We start from the raw sequence: 20,881 nt of genomic DNA on the forward strand, positions 1-20,881 counted from the left end.
GCATTCCAGCCTGGGCAACAGAGACTTCATCTCAAAAAAAAAAAAAAAAAAAAAAAAAGCAATGGTTGCAAATGTTCTGAGTTCAAGTCCCAGCTCCATCTCTGCCTGGCTATGTGATCTGAGCAAGATCTTGTCTCTCTGTACTTCAGTTTCCTTCTCTGTAAAATGGGGATGACTCCAGTTGCGGATGAGCGGCGTTCATGGGCAAGCAGTGTTCTACTGAGTCTGCGCCTACCTAGTAGGTGCTAATCGTACGTGAGGTTTTTGTTTTTGTTTTTTTGCTGATAAAGGAATGCAAGGAGGAGGCAACCACATGTCCAAGGCTGTGTGTGGTTTTTCTTTTTTTAATGTCTGCTGTTAATAAAATATTTTTACAGAGACAAAAAGTCAGAATAGTGCAAAACATCTCAACACCATGCATTCATGACCACTTCTCGTTTGTGTTAAACATTTGTTCCAAGTCACATATTTACAGAGAAATGAAGGCGTCTGTGCAGACACTGGACCGACAGGGTAGAATCAAAACAAAACAAAAAACAAACAACGTTTTGATTTCACATCTGCAATCACATGCTAAGAGTTGTGTGGAGGGGAAGCCTCCCCGGACTGCTTGGCCGGTTTGCGGGGGTCTGAGGGAGCACGAGACAGGGGTGGACAGGGGTCAAGTCCCCCTGGCTGTGTGGTTGGGGATGATCAGGGGACCCTCCGCCTGTGACCTGTGTCTCCAGAGAGCCACTATGGCTGGACGGGGGTAAGGGGTGGGGTGTTACTTGACACAGTCAACTTGATTTTTCTCTGAAAACAATAAAAGGCAAAGAGAAAAGCAACACGTGTCAGCAAAGACAACTTTGGTCCTCAACGATTCTTAGGAAAGGATTCTGGGGAGCAGATGGGGTTGTGATCCGGGACTAAGGCCCTCCCCCAACTTCCCCAGGGTGGCAGAGTTCCGGGAGGCCCCAGGTTGTCCCCATCTGCAAGATCAACAGCACATGGGGTAGGGGTAGGGGACAGAAAGGCTCTGAGATCCCAGCCGAGAGAGGTCCCAAGGATTTCTAGTTGGGTGTTTAGTTTTTTGCATCTCTGATGGGGGCATGGTGAGGTCTCAGGCTCTGGGGCCTGAGAGAGGAATTGGGGGTGTGGACAGGCACCTCCTCATTTTATGCAAATCATTCGAGGACAGACTGGTAAGAGTGAACAGATCCTTCTTTCTTCAGGACACCCTCTTTACTTCCCCCGACACCCCCTGCCTTGGTCTCTGCATTTACCTTTCTCTGTATATTTCCACCTCCATGTCTCTCTCCATCTCTGTCTCTCTCCGTCCTCATCGGGGCGTGATCTCACCCTCTGTCTCTGTATTTTCTACTCTATTCCTCTTGGTCAGGGGACTTTGACTCTGAGGCATCCCTCAATGTCACCCCTTTAACGCTTGCCCTGCCACAGGCCAACCCTCTTGTGCTGTTTCCCTGATTCATGGAAATGTGGGGCCAGCTCCTTGCATAAAGCGAGGTCCAGGGTTCAGAACCCTGGAGGTGTCATCCAAGGCTGGGCTCTGTGTCCACTTGCTGGGTGGCGTTGGGGAAAGCCCTGCTCCTCTCTGGGCTTTGTTCTGCCAATACAGGAACTTCCTGATTTCAAAAGGCTTTCAGCCCCCTGGACTCCTTGTCTTTTCTCTGTCCGTGTCTCAGCCATGTCCACTCTCTGTCCCATGTGTCAGGCTCAGACACCTCCTATGTGCCCAGGTCCGTGTGGAAGGGGAAGGTTGGTACGGACAGACATGGACAGACATGCATGCGGATGTGTATTCTCACACTGACCCTGCCCCAATACATAATTCCACTAGGCGTAGACTCCCTGTCACCCACTTGTGCCCAGCCTGTGCTAGGTAAAGTTGGGGGTCCTGAGAGTCCTCAGACCCCAGTCTGAGACTGAGAAACAGAGCTGGACAGAGAAACCCCCAGTCCCATGGCATCAGGCTGGACTGGAGGAGAGACGGTGGCTGGGAAAGTCCTGAGGGGAAGGAAGGAGGGTTTTCTCCAAGAGGGGTTTCCGTGATGGGTTTTGAAGGACGAATAAGAGTTCTCTGGGGGAAAGAAAAGAGGGTGGAAATTGCAAAAACAGTTCTAGCCTGGGAGTCAGGAAAACTCATTCAACAAATATTCCCTGAAGAAGCTTGTTTCCTTCACATGCCTGGGCCATTGCTGGGGAACCCTAAACACACACACACACACACACGGAGGTCTTGACCAGAAAGACTCCTAAGGAATCTTTCGGGAAATATCTTGGCTCTCTCAGGCAGCTTGACTTCCCCATTTCTTTCCAGCCATCCAAAAATCTTCCAGATCACCCTCACCCCAGGTCACAGATCACTTCCCCTTTGGGCTCTATGGGTTACAACCCTGAATCATCCATCCACCCGGCCCCTACCCTCAGCCATGTCATGGTTCGAAATTCACATCTCCTCCTCAGTCCATATAACAGTCACATAAGCTTATCCCTGGCTACAACTTCCCAACCCTGTATGAGAATTTGCATTTTAACCTTTGGTTCAGAACCTCCAGTTACCTGCACCTGTCTGAATTTAAGGGACATGCAACATCTCCAAGCAAATTAGAAAGTGGCGCCACTTCTTCCAGACACTTGGGCCATTCACATGTCGGGAAACCAACGTCACAAACATACAACACTCAATATCTAGGATTTGCACGTGGCCTTCTTAGCAATGCCAAACCCTTGGGCACTGTGCAACTGGGACAACTGTACTCAGCAGCCCTGGAGCTCATCTAAGGGCAGGATTTTTTTTTTTTTTTTTTTTGGTGAGGTAGAGGGGAGGGAATGGAGTATTGTTCTGTTGCCCAGGCTGGAGTGCAGTTGTGTGATCACGACTCACTACAACCTCTGCCTCCAGGGTTCAAGCAATTCTCCCGCCTCAGTCTCCTGAGTAGCTGGGACTACAGGCACGCACCACTGCACCCAGCTAATTTTTGTATTTTTAGCAGAGATGGGGTTTCGCCATGTTGGCCAGGCTGGTCTCAAACTCCTGACCTTAAGTGATCTGCCAGCCTCGGTCTCCCCAAATGCTGGGATTATAGTCATGTCCCCACAGCTATAGGTGTCTTTTCAACACAGCCTTCAGAATCTTTCCAAGAATCCATTTCAGTGTCCCCAAAGCACCTCCACCTCTCCTCACTGGTTTTAGTCTTCACAAAACAGCTTTTGCAGGCTGGAATCCAGTCTCTCCCCAACTTAAAACAGCTCCTGGAGCTCCCCAACTGTCTTAGAATAAAAGTAAAACTCCTCAGGACTGCGTACGAGGCCCTGCCTGGTCTGATGCTTCTGCGGATCTCCCCAACCCCAAGGCTCCTCACGATCCCCCTTGCTGGCTCAGCTCCAGCCGTGCCACCCGTCTCGTTGTTTCAACAGTTCTTCTCTCCTGGCCTTCGCACGTGCTGTTCCCCAGGCCTGGAGCTCTTTTCTCTCTAGTAAGTGGTTCCCTCTCATTCTTCACCTCGGAAAGCCTCCCCATCTGATGTTCTATCCTCCAGAAACCCAGCTACTCAGCTCACCCCGTTTTCATTTCTCCCTAGCACAGCAAAATCTTGTCCTTCCCAATCCAGCAGAAAAAGGCGTGCCATACACACATGTGGAAAAGCAGATCCCAGAGCAAATATAGTCCACGCTGAACTTTCCCCTAAGGTCCTATGTGCACCAGGTAACTCCAGCCAGGTCACTGTAACTTTGCTCATTGGAGAAAGAGCTTCCAGCTGGCAAGAGGGCCATCTGAGGTATCCTGTGGCTTGGGTGTTTGAATCAATGAATAGGATCTTGGAGACTAAGCTCTCACTGTGTCACTATGTTTGTGTTTCTCTCTCTCTCATTCTCTCTTTCTCTCATTCTCTTTCTCTCTCTCTCTCATTCTCTTTCTCCCCCCTAGAGTTTCTGGTCTCCTTCTGTTCTTTCCTATTTGGAAAATTCTGGAAAAGGAAGAAGGGATGGAGAAACCTGGGACCAGGATCCCAAATTCTCTTTTGTGGTGGGAGGCCCTCATGGCATCCCCCATGGAGATCCCAGGAGAAAGGGCTGAGGGCAGAGGTCCTGCTTGGCAGCCGGAGAAGGAAAGGCGAAGTAGGGGTCTTGGCCTGGAATTCCCACCCCTTGGAGGAGGCCCCCGAGGGGGAATTAGCAGCAATAGGGAGCTGTGTCAGGTCATCCCGATCTCAGCCCACCCTTCCATGGGGCACACAGGCCTAAGGGAGGGGCACAGAGGGTATGGCACCTGGAACCTTGGCCAAGTCTCAAGCAGCTCTTTAAGCCTCAGTTTTGCCATCCATCAAATGGGTGTGTTGAACTCTATATGAGGACTGGGTTTGTTGGGGGAGAGGGAGAGGCAAACTCCCAAAGGGAAGTAGGGGCAGCGTGGGGAACCAGAGCCGTCCCCTCGGCCCCCAGGGTTTGGGCGCCCAAGGGCGCATGTGCTTTTGAAATCCCATCCTCCCCCCTCCCCCCATTTATTTTTTGCACAAACATCTAAAGGGACTCCAGTATTCCGGGGCCCTCCAACCAGCATCCTGGTCCCTCCAGTCCCCAGGCCACCTAGAGGGGCGCTCCAGAGAGCCCTACCCCTTGCCCAGGGCCCCCCCTCGAGGGAGCTGAGATTTCCATACTTGGCAATTGGTCTGGGGTCCCAGGGGTCTGGGTCCCATCTTATGGCTTTTCCAGGGGACATGAGGTGGTGCCTCCCGGTACCAGAGCCCCGGGATGTGGCCTCCTCCATAGGGACGAGGTTTCCCCCATCCCAGCTCATAATGCCCCCTAGGTGCTGGGGGCGTGGCCTCAAGTTGGGGATGTGGCTTCTTCCTTCGTCGCGCCCTTGGGCGTGGCCTCCCGAGAGGGCGGGGCATCCTCCATTCCTAATTCCCCAAAAGGGAAAGCTGAGTCAAGGGCGTAGGCGCAGCCCACCCTCGGCGTGGAGCCCCCCGAGCCCCGCCCCCGGGGAGGTCCCACCAAGGCGCAAGCCCCGTCCCTCCCCGCCCAGCGCCCTCCGCGCAGGCGCAGTGCCGCTCGGCCGCCCGCCCGCGCTAAGGCGCAGGCGCGGCACCGCCCTCCTCGGCGGAGCGCGTGTCCGACTTGAGCTTCACGAACTCCTTGGCCACCTCGTCGTTGCTGCGCTGCGAGAGGATTCGCAGCACCGTGAGGCCCGTGTCGTCCATGTGGATGCGGCGGCCGAGCGGCAGCCAGCAGGCGGCGCTCCCGCGCTGGGCCAGCTCACGCAGCTGCAGCACGGCCAGCCCCACCGTGCGGTCCTCGCGCGCGAAGCAGTAGTCCTTGACGCACACCTGCAGCTCATAGCACTCGGGACCCGCGTCGGCGCTCAGCGTGCTGCGTGGGGAGGGGCGGAACGTGAGACAGGCCACACCTACTGTGATGCCCCGCCCACGGCCCCGTCCCCACCGCATTTGCGGGCCACGCCCACACCGGGGTGCCCACACCGGGGTACCCACACCTGTCACCTCCCACGCTACGCTAGCCCCGCCCCTGCCCCGTTACTTGACCTACAACCCTGTGCTTGGCCGCGCCCACAGCAGCTGACCCCGAGCGGGGCCACGCCCACGCCTGTTCGTCCCATTTTTCCACCCACCGAAAAATGACCGCATAGCTTTACATCCAGCTCCCGCCCCTCAGACACCGCCCCGCAAGGCCATGCTCCCACCCTGAGATACCCGCGCCTGTGCCCTCTGCCGGCTGAACTGCTGCCTGCACGGCCCTGCCCCTAATGTCCCACCCAGAAGCTCTTTAACCAGGCTCTCTTCTAGACCCACGACGTGGCCCTTTTCCCAGCCCCCCACACCCCCAGCCCACCCCTCTTACTTCCAAGATGCCCTCCAGACATGAGCCTGCCCTGGTGCCTCACCATGGGTGACACCGCCTCCCGCATGCCCCTCACCTGTGCTCCTGCCCCTAAGCAGTCCCAGTGACCTGCCCTGACGCCAGCTGGATAAGAGCCCCTCCTACAGGGCCACGCCCAGCTGCTCCCTCTTGTCTACCTCCCAGGTTGTACCTCTATCCCTGAAGTACTCCGGCCCACCCTGGCTGACATCTGACCTCCCACTAGACCATGCTTCTCCTCCTGAGTATCCCCTAAAGGGGCCAATCGCCCCAAAACCTTCTGACCAAGAGCCCTGTGCTGACACGACATGGAACTGGCTTCCATCTTGTCCCATAAGACCTCCCAGGCCCCCTAGATAATACCAGCTAACCAGCTCTGATTTACCCTTACCCCTGTGCATTTTTATTTATTTTTATTTTTTGAGTGGGCATCTCCCTCTGTCACCCAGGCTGGAGTGCAGTGGCACAATCGCGGCTCACTGCAACCTCTGCCTCCCGGGTTCAAACGATTCTTCTCTCAGCCTCCTTAGTAGCTGGGATTACAGGCATGCACCACCACACCGGGCTGATTTTTTGTATTTTTAGTAGAGATGGGGGGGGGGTCTCACCATGTTGGCCAGGCTGGTCTCGAACTCCTAACCTCAGGTGATCCACTGCCTTGGCCTCCCAAAGTGTTGGGATTACAAACGTCAGCCACCGCGCCTGGCCCATAGTTTTTTGTTTTTTTAAAGACAGGGTCTCGCTATGTCGGTCACCCAGGCTGGAGTGCAGTGGCACAATCATAGCTCATTGCAGCCTTAAACTCCTGAGCTCGAGCGATCTTCCTGCCCCAGCCTCCCAGGTAGCCGGGACTACTTTCTTCTGCACTTCTGTCCCTTAAGAACATCCAACAATATTGCCCTGCCCCAGTGCTCGGTGAGGCTGACACTCGACCCAAGGATCTACCCCGGATGACCCCAACTCTACCCCTGCTAACCACCACCATCCATCTACCCCCGTGAACAGACTTTTTTTTTTTTTTTTTGAGGCAGAGTCTTGCTCTGTCGCCCAGGCTGGAGTGCCGTGGTACAATCATGGCTCACTGCAACCTGTGCCTCCTGGGTTCAAGCGATTCTCGTACCCCTCACCCTCTGGAGTAGCTGGGATTACAAGCGCCTGCCACCACACCCGGCTAATTTCTGTATTTTTTATTTTTTTGAGTCTCACTCTGTAGCCCAGGCTGGACTGCAGTAGCGCCATCTTGGGTCATTGCAGCCTCCACCTCCTGGGTTCAAGCGATTCTCCTGTCTCAGCCTCCCGCGTAGCTGGGATTACAGGCGCCCACCACAACACCCAGCTAATATTTTTTATATATATCCTATATTATATACAATATATAATATATGAAATATATATTATATATACTTTTATATATAATATAATATATACTATATATAATTTTATTTATAATATATAATATATACTATATATAATTTTATATATCATATAAATATTATATATTATATGTGTATATAAATATATATAAATATATTTTTATATATAATATATAAAAATATATTTATATGATATATATTTATTATATATTATATAATATAAATACATATTTTATATATAATTATATAATATAAATACATATTTTATATATAATTATATAATATAATATAAATACATGTTTTATATATAATTATATAATATAAATACATATTTTATATATATATAATATAAATACATATTTTATATATAATTATATAATATAAATACATATTTTATATATAATATAAATACATATTTTATATATAATTATATAATATATATTTCTTTTAGACGGAGTCTTGCTCTGTTGCCCAGGCTGGAGTGCAGTGGCACGATCTCGGCTCACTGCAAGCTCTGCCTCCCGGGTTCACACCATTCTCCTGCCTCAGCCTCCCGAGTAGCTGGGACTACAGGCGCCCGCCACCACGCCTGGCTAGGTTTTGTATTTTTAGTAGAGACGGGGTTTCACCGTGTTAGCCAGGATGATCTCGATCTCCTGACCTCGTGATCTGCCCGCCTTGGCCTCCCAAAGTGCTGGGATTACAGGTGTGAGCCACCGCACCCGGCCATATTTTATATTTTTAATAGAGATGGAGTTTCACCATGTTGGCCAGGCTGGTCTCGAACTCCTGGCCTCAAGTTATCTGCCCACCTTGGCCTCCCAAAGTGTTGAGCTTACAGGCGTGAGCCACCATGCTCGGCCAGAGCAGACTTTTTTTTTTTTTTTGAGGTGGAGTTTCGCTTTTGTTGCCCAGGCTGGAGTGCAATGGCTCGATCTTGGCTCACTGCACCCTCCGCCTCCCAGACTCAAGCGATTCTTCTGCCTCAGCATCCCGAGTAGTTGGGATCACAGGCGTGCGCCACCACACCCGGCTAATTTTTTTTTTTTTTTTTTTTTTGTATTTTTAGTAGAGACGGGGTTTCACCATGTTGGCCAGGCTGGTCTTGAACTCCTGACCTCAGGTGATCTGTCTGCCTCGGCGTCCCAGAGTGCTGGGATGACAGGTGTGAGCCACCACACTCGGCCAGAGCAGACTTTTTTATGCTGTCCACATCATCAGCATCCTCTAGACCCTATCCTGATATCCGCAGCCTAGGCCCACTCCCGACTCCAAGAACCTCCATCCAATGTGACCCCACCTCCACCCCACGTGACACCCACCCCCCAAGCCTGGGATCCATCTACACTCCACTCCTGTCCCCAGAGCCGACTCCTCCAGATGGGCTGCCCCAACGGTCCTGACAAGGCTCAATGTAGACTCCAGTAGTCCCCACCCCCATGCAACCTCAGTCCTGTCCCCAGGTCCCTCAGCCCCCCACTCATAAGCGTCATCACTGCCACCCTCATTCCTTCACCAGACAGTCTCCAGCCCCAGCAATGGCCCTGCCCACCATGCACTTCCTGCCCAGACTTTCCCTCCCCTTTGCAAGTCTTCATCATGAAGTTACCCCACTCTACTCATTGCCTCCCCTTGGATCTGCCAGCCCCCAAAGGTGACCTCCATCCTCGTGTCCCCTCGCTGATGTCATTCCTGCACTACTAAGGGGTCTCCCTTTCCAGCACTCCCACCTAGAATGTGGCCCCTCCCATTCCCGGGCCCAGATTCCAGATCCCTCCTGCCTAGCTGGCTTTGGGGTTCACCTGGCGGATGCCCCCTCCCTTGTCCCCATGCTCTTCAAAGCATCCCAAACTCACAACTGGAAGCTCTCATTGTACTTGGGAGCCCAGCTATTGTTCTTGGATTTGGTCGCAAACTTGCGTTTCTTGTCGCTGAGCTGGGGCCCAATGATGTTGACCTCGATGAACGGCCGGAAGATGCCAGAAGTCTGCCACTTGAGGTCATTGGCAGCCACCACTGTTGGGGGAAGTAGAGGGTAAGACAGGTCAGGTTCTCCCAGTTGGAAAAAGTAGATGTCTGTGGCTCTCAAAACCTGCCCAAGGCTGGGCGCAGTGGCTCACGCTTGTAATCCCACCACTTCGGGAGGCCAAGGCGGGTGGATCACTTGAGTCCAGGAGTTTGAGACCAGCCTGGGCAACATGGTGAAACCCTGTCTCTACGAAAAATACAAAAATCAGCTGGGCGTGGTGGCACACGCCTGTAGTCCCACATACTTGTGGGGCTAAAGCAGGAGATTGCTTGAGCCTGGGAGGTGGCAGTTGCAGTGAGCTGAGATTGTGCCACTGCACTCCAGCCTGTGTGACAAAGCAAGATCCTGTCTAAAAAAAATAAAAAATAAAAACACCCCCCACCTCGCCCGCCACCAAAAACCCTGTCTGAAATAAAGACTACATTTCCCAGCATTCCCATGAAGCTAAGTGTGGTCATATGACTATGTTTTGGCCAATGAGGTGAGAGAAAAAAAATCACGTGTACTACTTCTCCACTGTGGCTTAAAAGGCAGGGAGTGAACCCTAAACTTTCTCCTTCCTCTAGCCGCAATCTGCAATGCTTGTGGGGGCTGAGCTCTTTGTGACCCTATAGTGGAGGAAAAACACATTTGGGTCCAGGTATGGTGGTTCACGTCTGGAATCCCAGCACTTTGGGAGGCCCAGGTGGGAGGACTGCTTGAGGCCAGGAGTTTGAGACCAGCCTGGATACCATAGTGAGACACCATCTCTACAAAAATATAATTTAAAAAGTAGCCAGGTGTGATGCTGCATGCCTGCAATCCCAGCGACTCCGGAAGCTGAGGCAGGAGGATCGCTAGAGCCCAGGAGTTTGAGGCTGCAGTGTGCTGTGATTGCACCACAGCGCTCCAACCTGGGCAACAGAGTGAGACTCTGGCCTCTAAAACAAACAAACAACAACAACATATTAGGGATGAAAATGCAACAAAAGATGGCAGCAGCACAGATCACCAACACTGCGAAGCCTCCATATCAGCTCGAGGCTGGTTGCTACTTAAACTGTTACCCCAGAGAAAAACCAATTCTATCATTTTTGTTTGTTTGTTTACATGGAGTCTCACTCTGTCACCCAGGCTGGAGTGCAGTGGCGCAATCTCAGCTCACTGCAAACTCCACCTCCCGGGTTCAAGCAATCCTCCCACCTCAGCCTCCTGAGTAGCTGGGATTACAAGCACACGCCACCACACCCAGCTACATTTTGAATTTTTAGTAGAAACAGGGTTTCACCATGTTGGCCAGGCTGGTCTCGAACTCCTGGCCTGATCCGCCAGCTTCGGCCTCCCAAAGTGCTGGGATTACAGGCATGAGCCACCGCGCCTGGCCTAATTCTGTCTTATTTAAGCCATGTCAAAAACAGCCCAATCTGTGTTCTAGTCAACAAAAACCAAGAAAAGGAAAGCAGGGCTGAGAGATGGAGAAAGTGGGATTCAGTCTTATAAAACTGTTTACACCGCTGGATCCAGCCATGCCTGAAGGTGGTGACCTTTGGACGTTTCCGTTTCATGGACCATGAAACAACAACAACAAAAAAAGGGTGTTGCTTAAGCCAGTTTGAGTTTGGTTTCTGTTTTAGAACCTAGCAAGTCCCTCCCACCTCAGACCACTCACCTTTCACTGTGACCTTGTGTTCCCCAGTTCCTGGATGAGTGAACAGCTCAACATGGACAGAGACTTCACCCACAGGGTCTTCTACACCCAGGCCTGGGCAGGGCAGGGGAGGATGGTCAGCGTGAGCTCTGTTCTTTCCCACCCACCAGGAGGGACCTTGACGGCCTCCCACCCACCTGTGCTGGCGGCACCAGGTCATCAGCCCTGATAGGGAGGCACTGATGGGGGGCCAGGATGGGAGGTGCTCTTGGGAAGCCAAGAATCCTGGGTTCTGGCCTTTTACTGCCTTGCTGTGTGATCTTGCGTAGATTGCTTAACCTCTCTGAGCCTAATGCAATTCTTTTCTTTTTTCTTATTCCATTGACTGCCATGTTGTCAAAATTCAGTCTTCATGTTACATTACATCTTGGCAGCGTCTGGCACCCTGGCCTCCTGTGGCTGTTTGTCCTCTTGGCTGCAACAACGTCACCAACTCGATTCTCATCCTACATAGTTGTCACTCCTTCCAACCCCCTTTTGTCATTTTCTCCTCCGTGGGTCCTCAAACTGACCCTGCACCTCAATATTTGACACTCTTCTTTGTCTTCACTTCCTCCCTAGGTGCCCATAAACTGGAAAATCCTGCCAGCTCTAGAGCCATGTCTTTTACCTGTATCCTACACCTGCCCCCAGCATCCCATGCCTGGACTATTGCAGTAGCCTCCTTGCTGGTCTTCCTTCCACTCTTTCATCTACTCTCAGTATACCAGCCAGAAAAATCCTATTAAGTCAGATCATGTCGGCAGGGCGCGGTGGCTCACAGCTGTAATCCCAGCATTTTGGGAGGGTGAGGCAAACTCACTTGAGCCCAGGAGTTTGAGACTAGCCTGGGCAACATGGCAAAACCCCATCTCTACAATAAATACAAAAATTAGTGGCCATGGTGGTGCGTGCTTGTAGCCCCAGCTACTCTGGTGGCTGAGGTGGGAGGAACACTTGAGCTCAGAAGGGTCCAGGCTGCAGTGAGACGAGATCGCACCACTGCACTTCAACCTGGGTGACAGAGCAAGACCCTGTCTCAGAAAATTAAAAAATAAATAAATAAAATTTAAAAGTCAGATCATGTCCCTCCTCTGCTCCAAACTCTTCCATGGGTCGGGCAGTGGTGGCTCATGCCTGTAACCCCAGTACTTTGGGAGGCTCATGCTTGTAATCCCAGCATTTTGGGAGGCTGAGGTGGGCAGATAACTTGAGGTCAAGAGTTCGAGCCCATCCTGGCCAACATGGCGAAACCCTGTCTCTACTAAAAATACAAAAATTAGCTGGGTGTGGTAGTGCACGCCTGTAATCCCAGCTACTTGGGAAGCTGAGACAGGAGAATCACTTGAACCTGGGAGGCAGAGGTTGCAGTGAGCCAAGATTGCACCACTGCACTCCAGCCTGGGTGACAGAGAGAGACCCTGTCTCAAAAAAAAAAAAAAAAGAGAGAAAAGAAAATTAGCCAGGTGTGGTGATGCATGCACCTGTAGTCCCAGCTATCTGGGAGGCTGAGGCAGGAGGATCGCTTAATCCCAGCTGGTTGAGGCTGCAGTGAGCTATGATCCCGCCACTGCACTTCAGTCTGGGTGACAGAGCAAGACTGTCTCAAAAAACAAAACAAAACAAAGCAAAACCAAACTCTTCCATGGCTCCCACCTCACTCTGAAATAATCAAAGTGGTTTTTGTGACCTGCAACACCCCTTCCAATAGTGGCCCTTTCCAATAGGTTACTATTACCTCTCCCCACTCACCCCATTCTTGCTCTTGTTAACTCTGACCCAGCCTCACAGGTCACCTCATTGATCACCTGGCCCAGAATCCTCATCCCTCCTGATGTGACAGCTCATAGGGGCATCTTTTATTTTCCTTACCCCTATTTCCCTTCTAGTGCAGAATCTTAAGTTTCTTTTCTTTTTTTTTTTTTTTCTTTTTTTTGAGATGGAGTCTTGCTCTGTCACCCAGGCTGGAGTGCAATGGCGAAATCTCGGCTCACTGCAACCTCCGCCTCCCAGGTTCAAGCGATTCTCCTGCCTCAGCCTCCTGAGTAGCTGGGACTACAGGCGCACACCACCACACCCAGCTAATATTTGCAGTTTTGAGACGGGGTTTCACCATGTTGGCCAGGATGGTCTCTATCTCTTGACCTGGTGATCTGCCCGCCTCGGCCTCCCAAAGTGCTGGGATTACAGGCATGAGCCACCGCACCCGGCCTTCTTTTTTGTTTTTGAGATAGAGTCTTGCTGTGTCACCAGGCTGGAGTGTAATGGCACGATCTCGGCTCACTGCAAGCTCCGCCTCCCAGGTTAAAGCGATTCTCCTGCCTCAGCCTCCTGGGATTACAGGCATCCACCAACACGCCTGGCTAATTTTTGTTATTTTTAGTAGAGATGGGGTTTCACCATGTTGGCCAGGCTGGTCTCAAACTCCTGACTTCAAGTGATCCGCCCAACTTGGCCTCCCAAAGTGCTGGGATTACAGGCATGCACCACCGCGCCAGGCCTCAACCCCTAATTTTTCCATTATGGAGTCAAAAAGTTCCCTTGTCTGCTTGAATCATGGTGTGGTGTGCTTCTGTTTGGGGCCACCACACGTGTCCTCCATGGTGCCAATGGGGATCATTGATGGGGCAGCTTAAAAGAATCTCTCCCGGTCCCGCCTTCTGTGACTCGAAAGGGCATCCTGTGGGGCCTGTGGACCTGTGACCGCCAGCACCTCCACCAGCCCCTCCCCACCCCCCACCAGGCAGCTCCCCACTCCTGGACCACCCCATGCACGGGGAGAAGAAGGGGAAAGTCAGAGGTGAGGGTGGGAAGTTGGGTCAGTCAAAGGCTGATTGGGTTACCTCACGCTGGACAGGAAGTGACTGAGGGTTGGGGAGCACAGGGGCCTGGAGACCCCCATCACCCCAGTACTGGGGTATGTGGCCCCGGTCTTTGCTGCACGCCCCAGGCCATCTTCCTTGTTGCCTCAGGCTCCCATTCCATCCCTGCCCCCCCGCCACCAGTCACATGCTCAGCCGCCCCGCCCTCCCCCAGGCCGATGCTTCATAGCAAGCTCAATCCGGGCCAGACTGGGGTGCCGGGGGTGCCAGGGGGAATTGGACAGTGGTGGGTCAGGTGAGGGGTCAGACCAAGGCCAAAGCTAGTAAGAAGGGGGGAGGGAGGCAGTGCTGGGTGCCCCCATCCTGTGCTTTGCTGGCTCTGCGGGGAAGGGTCTTTCCTGGGCCTCTCAGTGCTTCTTCCAACCCCACTCCCCACTCCCCAAGTCCCGGGACCCCTGCAGGGGAAGGTTCCTCGGACAAGTGGTTGAATCTCCTTTGGCTCTCAGTATCTCATCTGTGGAATGATGTACCCCTCGTGGGGCAGTTAAAGAAATGTTTCAGTTTCCCCAAGAAGGCTAGGCACGGAGGCTCATGCCTGTAATCCCAGCACTTTGGGAGGCCAAGGTGGGAGGATCATTTGAGGCCAGGAGTTCGAGACCAGCCTGGGCAACATAGCCCAGGAGGTGGCGGCTGCAGTGAGCTGAGATTTCGCCATTGCACTCCAGCCTGGGTGACAGCGTCTGCCTCAAATTAAAAACAAAATGTGCAGGCGCTGGGATTACACCTGTCATCCTAGCACTTTGGAAGGCCGAGGCCAAGATGGAACACTTGAGGCCAAGAGTTCAAGACCAGTCTGGCCAACATGGCAAAACCCCGTCTCTACTAAAAATACAAAAATTAGCCAGGCGTGGTGGTGCGGGCCTGTAATCCCAGCTACTCAGGAGGCTGAGGCACAAGAATCGCTTGAAACCAGGAGGCGGACGGAGGTTGCAGTGAGCTGAGATTTCCCTACTGCATGCCAGCCTGGGCGACAGAGTGAGACTCTGTCTCAAACAACAACAACAACAACAAAACCAAATACAGATTCTTCAAGAAATGCCTGGCACGAGGTCCTGCTCAGCCTTAGAGCCTGATAAGTGTTCACTGAGATCAGCCTGGGCGACAAAGTGAGGCCCCCTCTCTACAAAAAAAAAATTAAAAATTAGCTAGCCATGTGACGTGTGCCTGTAGTCCCAGCTCCTCGGGAGGCTGGGGCAGGAGGATCACTTGAGCACAGGAGGGAGGCTGCAGTGAGCAGTGATTGCACCACTGCATTCCAGCCTAGGTGACAGAAGGAGACCTTGTCTCTAAATAATAATAATATCAATAACAATAATCCTGTGAAGTAGGGTCCTTGACTGTCCCCATTTTACAGATGAGAAAACTGAGGCTCAGGGAGACAGATTCTTGCCCAAGGTGCCTACCCGTGGAGTGGCTGGGCTGGAATCAGAGCCCAGCTCTTAACCTGACAGTGCCTGTCCTGGGGTCCCAGGATCTGGCTTAAAAAATATGTCATATCAGGAGAAATGGATTCTGGGATTCCCACTGGAATCGCTTCTTCCCCATGTAGAACCAGCAAATCGTCCTTCCCCCTCACCCGCCTGGGCCCTCCAAGCCGCTCAGGCCTGGGCGGCGGCCCTGCAGGCCCTTGAGGCAGAAGGACGATCCTTTTACTAGCCGGGGCCAGGAGGGGCGCAGGCACCGGGCACCAGGCGCGGGCGGCGGGCGGGCGGCGGAGGCACGTACCCTTCTCAGGATAAATGTCTTCACTAAGGGTAAACCTAGTACCTTTTCCACCATGGACTAATTGGGGGAGGGTGGAAGGGGGAGAGAGGTGGGAAGCATGGGGAGCGGGGAGAGACGAGCCAGTGAGAGGTGAGGATGGAGGAGTGTGTGTGGAGGGGGCAGGGGAGGCGCGGAGAGGGGACAGCGAGTGAGAGGGAGGAAAAACAAGAGAGAGAGAAACGTCAGCTGCAGACAGACGGAGAGACAGACAGACAGCCTCCTGCTCCAGGGACACCAGGGACACTAAAAGCAGCCAGGACTGGAAGGGAAGCTGAGCTCAGAGACCCAGTGCCCACGGAGGGCCCTGGGCTGGCTGGATCGGGGGAGAAGGGGGCCGTTGGAGGCCACAGGGCTTTGCTCCCCTCGCCCCAGGCTGGGTGTCGATGGCGATTCTCCCTCCCCCTCCTGAGGTCAAGCCGCCAAACTTCTTCCCCTTGTCGGGACCAATTTTGAAAAGGGGGGGTCCCCAGGGAATCCTGCCCTCCATCCAGCCCCAGCTGCCGTGTGTGTGCGCTCAGAGAGGGACAGGAGACCGAAGCAAAAGACAGAGAGAAAGAGAGAGTTTGAGAAATGGGAACTCCCTCTCCGTCCACCCTCCCCCACCAAGTCGAGGTCCCTCCCGCCCTCGGAGCTGTCAATCATTCCTTAGCCCCATGACATCACAGAGGTCCCTCCTCAGGGGAGTTCAACCACTCTCTGGGACCATGACTTCAAAGTTCCCACCCATGGACCTGCCAATCATTCCTTGACCCCTTGACATCAGAGGTCCTGCCCATCCTGAGCTGTCAATCACTCCTGAAGTCTCCCAGAGCTGTCAACCCATGACTGTCCAGGTCCCTCAGGAGCTGACAATCATTCATTGGCCCTGGGACACCATTGATTTTCCCAGGAGATGACAATCACCTTGTGGCCCTACGACGTCACAGGTTCCACACCTAAGAGTCATCAATCCTACCCTGGTCCTTGATGTCAAAGACATTCCATCCCAGAGCTGTTAATCATTGTCTGGCCCCAGGACATCACAGATTTTCCCAGGGGTTGACGATCACCTCCCGGCCTGTGACGTCAGAGGCCCCGTCCCCATGAACCTTTGATCACTCATTGGTCCCTGGACTTGGTGCAGAGCTGTCAATTCCGCCCCATCCATGACATCACAGGGGAGTGAGCCAATGGCAGCCGCTCAGGCTTGGGGTGGGGCTGTCTCCGCGGAGCCGGAAAAGGTGATCCGGTCTGGGCACCCTTACCCTGGGCCGATTGCGTCTGTACAAAGGTCTTGATCAGCAGGTCGGTGGCCTGCGTGTAGAGCGACAGGGCATAGCGCAAGGATTGCAGGTCCGGGCTCTTCTCCAGGAAGGTCTTCTTGAGGCCCACGCCACCCGCGTGGAAATATTGCTGGGGAGGACAGGGTGGGGAGAGGTGAGGATGGTGGGAACCTCTACCCACTCATAGGGCTGGGTAGCCCTGCTGTCCCCACTCCCAATTCTTCCCGCTACTACTTTCTCACCTCTTCCTTTGCTTTGCCTAGTGAACTCCTATGCATTCCTCAGAACCCACCTCTCACATGCCCTCTTCCAGGAAGCCCTGGCTTCTCCCACCTTGGGCTCGCCCAGCCCCCATCCTTCCCTCTACCCTTCTACACCTCAAGAAATGCCTGGCACGAGGTCCTTTACATCCTTCCCTCTACACCTTCTCACTCTTTGGGCTCCCCCAGCCCACATCCTTCCCTCTACCCCAAGCCTAATCTTACAAGGCTGAGAATGTCTGTATCCAGCAGTCTTCCCCGACCTGGGGCTCCTTAAGGCTCCAGCATTAGCCAGCCCAGCTCTGGCACAGACAGGGGAACGAGGGAGTGTTCATAAATTGAATGAATTAATGTGGGTCTGGGGCGAGCCTAAGTCCATGACCACAGCAGCCACACCATCTACATCCCCCACCTGGGATGGGGAGGGGTAGGGCCTCTCACCTTGATGGTGTCCAGGGCCAACTCAACAACCGCGCACTGCTTTGGGGTCAAGCTTTTGGCTTCTTCTCGTACCATGTGATCCTGGATGGATGGGGAGAGGGGCCATGTGGGTGGAGTGGGCTCCGCCTTTGGAATCTATGTCTATGGGTCTCATCCCTGTTAAACTTGGAGGAGCTGGGCTGAGGGTCTATGTTTTCATCATCCCAGCACCCAATATGTGACTGGTACACAGCAGGTGCTCAAAAAATATTGGTTGAATAAATGACTTGCCCTCTCGATCAAGCTGTACCTGAAGCTGAACCATTCACATCTTTCCGACACACTGGGGAGCAAATATCTTGTGCTTCAGTGAGTAGAGTTTCTGTCCTTTGAGCCTGTAATGCATGTCATCATCCTGGGACCCCTCCCCCAGGATGGTGGCAACCTGGAAGCCACATGAGTTTGGGGGGCAGTCCCTCACCCCATAATCTATCCCCACTCCTCACCTTGAGTTTGGACAGCTGACCCAGCTCCTTGGCTGCATTGAAGATCATCTGGGTTCCCTGCGGGTAACAACAGACAGCTGGGTGAGGGCAGGGGCACTACAGCTGACACTCCAGCCCCAGAGACCATCTTGGTTCTTGCCCAAAGGCTCTGGGCAGGGCAATAATTGTGTCCCAGGGACAGAGGTCTGGAATTCCCCAGGAAGAACTGAGGAGGATGTGGTGACCTTGTCCCTGAAAATCCCCGTCCTGTGAGGATAGTCCCCACCCTCTCAGCCCCACCCAGGCTTGTGTAACAGGAGAAACAGACAGGGACCAGACTGTGAGGGGCAGTGGGTTGGGGGAGCCTCAGACGGTGGTGTTTGTGGGTGTGGGCAGGGTTTCCAGGGAAAGGGAGCTTTGGGAACACAATAGGCTAGGCTGAGGTTTCAGAAAATGGCTCTGGTCAAACACCTCCTCCTCCTCAAGGGAGCATCCCCTCTGCAGGGAAATTTCCCCTGTAATCTGGGAGGAATTTCAGTCTGATTTTTCTTTTTCTTTTTTTTTTTTTTTTGAGACAGAGTCTCCCTCTGTTGCCCAGGCTGGAGTGCAGTGGCATGATCATAGCTCATTGCAGCCTCAAACTCCTGGGCTCAAGCAATCCTCCCGCCTCCCCAGTAGCTGGGACTACACGTGTGAGCCACCATATCCAGCTAGTTTTTGAAATTTTTTTCATAGAGATGGGGTCTTGCTGTGTTGTCCAGGCTGGTCTTGAATTCCTGGGCTCAATCAATCCTCCTACCTCAGCCTCCCAAAGTGCTGGGATTACAGGCGTGAGCCACGTTGCCAGCCAGTCTGACCTTTTAAAGGAAAAATCCTCCCTCTATACAAACACCTCCATATCCATCCTCCACCCCACCCCCAAACAGACACTAGCAAGATGGTGATGTGGTGATGGCTCTGACAAGCCAGATGGGCCTGGGTTCAAATTGCAGTCCTGCTGTGTGGCCCTGGGCAAGTCACTTAACCTCTCTGAGCCTCAGTTTCCCCATCTAGATGAGGAAAATTATATCCACTTTGTGGCTTAGTCTGGACTAAACAAGTCTTTGCTCAGTGTTCGCTAATTATCACTTGGTCTCAAAGTCACGGGCAATGCTAAGGGAGACGGGGTCCCAGCCTGGAAGGCATGTGTCTAGCCTCCTCTGTCACTGCTGGATGGCCCCAGGCTTGTCCCTGAACGCTCTGAGCCTCAATTCCCACTGTGGCTAACAGGGATACCCATGGTAACTTGGGGGACAGGGTGGGGCTGAGTATTGAGGTAAGAAGTCTTGTATTACTGGGTCCTGGGGTGGTCTGGGGGTCCTGGGTGAGGCTAGGTGGGGAGGGGGCCCATTTACAGTGGAGATATTTGGAATTATGTTCATAGTCTACCAGCTGGCCACCTGGTCATTCCTAGTGGTATTACTATTATCATCTTGGCTGTTACTATTCTTATTTCTTGTCTATGATCCTGAGGTTCTTACAAGGCACAGTTACTCAGGGGTCCAGCGGACTGGGCCTCAGTTTCCCCTGCTGCACCCACCTGTAGTCTGGCAGGGCTCAGGGGCCTTCCTGGGTACCCTCTGCCCTACCCACCAACCCCCCACCCACCACCCCCCACGAGCAAGCCAGACAGACAAAGGAAGAAGAGACCAACAGACAGGTTCACAGTACGCCCTCGGACGGCACGAACCACAGAGGTGGAAGGGGGCACAGGGGTGGGGTGGGGGGGAGTGGGATGGGAGCCAGACAGACAGTGAGAGGCCGGTCTTACGTCTGAGTGGCTTGGCAATTTCACCCTGCCCTGTGGAGAGAATCAGGCGGAGGTCAGAGTTCTGGTGACTGCTGGGAGGATACTCAGTGGGACTTCCCTGCCCCCTCAAAGCACAGTCTCACTTCCCAGCCCAGGAGCTCCTCCCCAGGTCCTGGGTCTAATGGTGGGCCCCCTCCCCAGCTAGCACCTCCTCTTGTCCCCTAGCAGGGGTTTAGAGGTCAGACTCCTTGACTGCCAGCACACTCTCGGGGTGCCCAGGAGGCTGGAAGCAGCCTCATCCCACAGTCAGCCTGCCCCAGGATGGGGCACCTGGGGAGGTGGGGAGATGAGACAGGGCTAGGAATCTCTCTCCTCCTCCATTCCCTAAGGGGCTGCCCCTATATCCCAGCACCCGAGTCTACAAAAAACATACTAACATATACTGTAAGTTCACTCAGTGCTGAAGAACCCATACACTAAACTACATACGTGCACTCCTAAACACTTGCAGGCACGTACACAATTATATCACACACAAAAACCCACACACCCTTGACCCCACACGGATTCACATCCACATATAGGGTGCCTGGGACACTGAATGTGCCCCGCAAAGGGCTGGCAGAGAGAGTACGGAACCCTGTGACCCACATTCACAAAGCTAAGACTCCATTTGCAGGCACAAATGTACAACGATATCTTCTGCACAAGTGTACAGCAAGACAGCTGCTTGCGTGTTGCTGTAGCTCCCATCTCCTTAACAACAAACACCCATTAGCACAGCAACAAAAAGAAATCTACATAAAAAACAACACGTCTCAATCCAGGGTGGTGATCTAGCGTGTAGGCTCCTCAAGAAGCCACAGAATTTCAGCTGAGCCCAGGGTTAGGATGAGCCCTGTGGGTATTGCTGTGGGAGGATGGGAGCTGTTTGTGCACACACATTAGTTCACATGTGGACACACACACTGCACGTTCTGTCCCTGGAGAATCACTTCATCTCTGACTTCTGGTTTTGCAGGACTTGGTTAGGACAGCTATCTCCTACCCATGACCCCCAGCTGCCCT

The 20,881-nt window shown here is 53.0% G+C and overlaps 1 protein-coding gene across 4 annotated transcripts in view; it reads right to left on the bottom strand.

Moving 5' to 3' along the window:
- Positions 1-316: 316 nt before the first annotated feature.
- UNC13A (unc-13 homolog A) overlaps positions 317-20,881 on the bottom strand; it is an 86,857-nt gene continuing 66,292 nt past the window's right edge. For 2 of the 4 annotated variants that reach the window (XM_055103783.2, XM_055103782.2), the window contains exons 36-42: positions 19,835-19,864; positions 18,046-18,102; positions 17,561-17,641; positions 16,842-16,989; positions 10,934-11,026; positions 9,113-9,272; positions 317-5,376 (exon numbers count right to left, since the gene is read on the bottom strand). In XM_055103783.2, the coding sequence (XP_054959758.2) occupies positions 5,076-5,376; positions 9,113-9,272; positions 10,934-11,026; positions 16,842-16,989; positions 17,561-17,641; positions 18,046-18,102; positions 19,835-19,864 (870 nt within the window). In that variant the 3' untranslated portion in view covers positions 317-5,075. Of the gene's footprint in view, positions 5,377-9,112; positions 9,273-10,933; positions 11,027-15,558; positions 15,616-16,841; positions 16,990-17,560; positions 17,642-18,045; positions 18,103-19,834; positions 19,865-20,881 lie in introns of all 4 variants that reach the window. The other 2 variants (XM_034945489.3, XM_034945495.3) reach the window with 2 other exon arrangements.

The sequence above is a fragment of the Pan paniscus genome, chromosome 20 (assembly GCF_029289425.2).
Source record: "Pan paniscus chromosome 20, NHGRI_mPanPan1-v2.0_pri, whole genome shotgun sequence".
In the NCBI taxonomy this organism is placed as follows: Eukaryota; Metazoa; Chordata; class Mammalia; order Primates; family Hominidae; genus Pan; species Pan paniscus.